This window comes from Solanum dulcamara, chromosome 3 (assembly GCF_947179165.1).
Source record: "Solanum dulcamara chromosome 3, daSolDulc1.2, whole genome shotgun sequence".
NCBI lineage: Eukaryota > Viridiplantae > Streptophyta > Magnoliopsida > Solanales > Solanaceae > Solanum > Solanum dulcamara.
The window spans coordinates 3,950,403-3,953,779 of record NC_077239.1 but is presented as its reverse complement, the minus strand read 5'-3'; the positions used below and the strand labels follow the sequence as shown (position 1 = coordinate 3,953,779).

Here is a 3,377-nt window from a genome sequence, read left to right as displayed (position 1 = left end):
ACAACTTCTAAACTACAACTAAATCAAACTACACAAACTGCTAATTAGAACATCAATTAGCTATGCTTGTATCCATTCCAAAACAAGAATCACAAGGTAAAGTGTCAAAAGAAGATTTTGGAAAACAATCTAAAATGTACCCTATCCCACAGAAATGGATACATATTAGTTTATAGAATCAAGCTACTAGTGGAAAACTTGGAAGGAAAAAAGTAACAAATTACATCATATACCAAACACCATAAAACTTGTTCATGAAAAAGTACATATACTGTAGAGCACTTGGCAACCAATATACCAAGTATCTGTCACACTGTAAATATTTCCTTAAAGTAAAAAAAAGATGATTGCATTAGAAGTTCTCACTTCTTATAAGGTCCATCTGATACCTATTAGTCGATATCTAGTTGGCGCGGCTCTTAATAACATCAAGTCCCATTTCAGTCGGGTCGGTTGCTTGCAACTCAACCTGAATTCCATCAAGCTCTCTCTTGAATCTTTCCTTTGTACTGGCATAGATCATCTTGCTTCTCACCCTTGATGTGTCAGGGGACCTTGAAGAGAAAAAAACGAAAAAAAAACACATTGAGACAAAAGCAATATATAGCAATTATGTTTAAAATGCTTATGAACATTGAGAATACTACCATGCAATGAAAAAGATCCTGCTTTTCTGGCAATTCTCTGCAGTGACGAAATCAAAATCGTAGACAGCATATCGACATTCATTATCAGGAAGACACGCAGTGAAATCCTCATAACTTTCGGCTGGCTCGCCAACCTTTTCAACCACAACCTGCTTTTGTTTCTCCTCTATCTTAAAAACAATAAAGCGGTAAGTTCTTTTTGCTTTCAGCTCCAAGAACCTTAACTTGCAGTCATCATGCACAGCCATCCCAGACGCTGCATTAGCCTATACGATAACCAAAATCCTCTGATGGTGTTAGAACTTGTTCAACATTTAATAAATCGCAAGATTTTGAAACAAAACGGTTCGATACTTCTCATCGAATTACATCAAAAGAGACCATCACAATAAATCTCCATTGTTCTCTATTTATCAATCAAGACGCAAACAATAACACTAAATGTGCACTAGGTTTCATTGACCGAAATTAACGACGGCGCATCAGTTTGCAGCAGCGGAATTTATCCTTGTCATAACATAGCTTATAGACTGTCCTAAACGAGCTCTGAACATAAACAAGAGTAATTCCTGCATCCATGGTAATGATTGGAAGGGGCTCGGGTGGAGAGTCAAGTTTCAAGTGAATCTTGGCAGGGGATGAGCACAAGCAGGTAAACAGCTCATATAAGAGCTACAACATTTCTTTTCTCTGCCACCCCACCTACTTTAGTAGTATCAAATAGGACACGAACTGATGGGAACACAGCAAGACTGCATCATGACTAACATTTTTTTTAGGATAAAGAAATGGACCTTGGACCTAACTCCACACCAAAAGCTAGTTCAAGAGGTGAGCTACTGCCCAAAACCACATAAAGAGACCAGTTAAACCTCCGTGGGGCGATGTGGGACTCAAAAAACCCCAGACGCCCAGGAATGGACATCCAGAGCGTGGACAATGTAAGATTTAGTTACCAGTGACATTTCTCAATGGTTTAGAACAATGTATCTCTGTCAAAGCCTGGTAATAGCAGATTACTCTTACAGAAACAATTGTCAATTATCATCAGCTACAACTTTAAAAAAGAAATGATCTTTGATTGGTTCAATTGAGTTAATCCGGGTCCATACTTATTCATATACAGCAGCCAAGTAAGATTTAGAAAAAGAAAATCCAAATGCAGAAAATCCTACAGATGCATTAGCTCAATAGAGTACTACTTCATAAACCCCCTAGATAGAAAATCATAAATTTCTCTCAAATTTAGTACTCAGTAGATCAAGGCAATCATAACACACATTGGATCGACGGAATACCAAATAATTAACAACTTAATCTGAGCTGAACACGGACAAAACTAAACCAAAATTTTCAATCATAACAAGTGTCTGCACTAATCAAATACTCGGATCAACCCATAAGTTCACAAAGATTCCATAAAGATCAGATTTTTAGCAAACCCCTATGTATCTTATCTCATCAGATCAATCACAGATCAAAAACTAAACCCATTTACAAAATCTTTCTACTAAAACACACACACATACACACAACAAGAAAATACAAAACAAGAAGAAATCAACAGTGAAATTTCCATAAAGATCACTTTTTTAGCCAACACTCATATAGATTATCTCGTCACATCAATCATAGATAAAAAACTAAACTCATTTACAAAATCTTTCTACTAACACACAAAAAAAAACAAAAAAAAACAAGAAGAAATCAACAGTGAATTATCCATAAAGATCAGGTTTTTAGCCAACACCCATATAGATTGTCTAATCAAACCAATCACAGATCAAAACTTAAACCCATTTACAAAACCTTTCTACTAAAACAAACACACCCACACCCAAAGTAAAACAAGAAATCAACAGTGAAATTTCCATAAATATCACTTTTTTAACCAACACCCATATAGATTATCTCATCACACCAATCACCGATCAAAAACTAAACTCATTCACAAAATCTTTCTACTAAAACACACACACAAAGATAAACAAAGCAAAACAAGAAGAAACCAAACCAACAGTGAATTTCCATAAAGATCACTTTTTTAGCCAATACCCATATAGATTATCTAATCAGATCAATCAAACACTAAACCCCTTTACAAAATCTCTCCACGAAAACACACAAACAACAAGAAATTAAAGTAAAAAAATGCAAGGAAAACAAAAGGGGTTGAAATTTGACTCACCATTTTGATTTGTATTGGAAAAAAGTTGAAAATGGGAGAAAATTCAAAGAGATTAAAGAAGGGTTCAAGGCTCAAGAAGGGATTTTTTTATGTGAATCTAAATAACTAGAACTCTTCTTCTTAATAAGGTGACTTCTCAATGGAAGGGAATTTTTATTGTGTGGTTGTCATACACACTCATTCTTGTGTGAGTGAGTGGGGAATAAAATTTTATTAATGACTTGGCGCCGCGTGAACTTAAATAGCCATCGGCTTAAGCTTAGCTGCAGGTCATATGATAACATATTTTTATTACATATTTTGAATTTTTTGCATGTATTTTCAAATATTCTGATGACTTATTTTCAAAATATTCGCTGAAATTTTTTCAGAATATGAGTTGAAAGTATATTATATGTTTAGTGTTTAAGTGAAATATTATAGTTTGAGTATTGAAACACAATTTATTGATAAATTTAAGGCATTATGGATGTATTAAGTCATCAATTTTTGATTGATAAATGATAAGCCAAGGTAAAACATCCTAAATTTTCAAACTTAGT

The 3,377-nt window shown here is 34.4% G+C and overlaps 1 protein-coding gene across 1 annotated transcript; it reads right to left on the bottom strand.

Moving 5' to 3' along the window:
* Nucleotides 1–213: 213 nt before the first annotated feature.
* Nucleotides 214–2,983, bottom strand: LOC129882213 (actin-depolymerizing factor 1-like). Its single transcript, XM_055956412.1, has 3 exons — nt 2,836–2,983; nt 648–913; nt 214–554 (listed from the first exon to the last, which is right to left on the bottom strand). Exons 1-3 carry the CDS (start codon nt 2,836–2,838, stop codon nt 404–406), a joined length of 420 nt encoding a protein of 139 aa, XP_055812387.1. The 5' UTR covers nt 2,839–2,983; the 3' UTR covers nt 214–403.
* Between the last annotated feature and the right edge of the window lie 394 nt (nt 2,984–3,377).

Excerpts from the sequence above, each read along its gene's own strand:
- LOC129882213 (XM_055956412.1), bottom strand. Across the intron at positions 555-647 it reads AGGATCTTTTTCATTGCATG|GTCCCCTGACACATCAAGGG; the intron begins GTAGTATTCTCA and ends TTTCTCTTCAAG.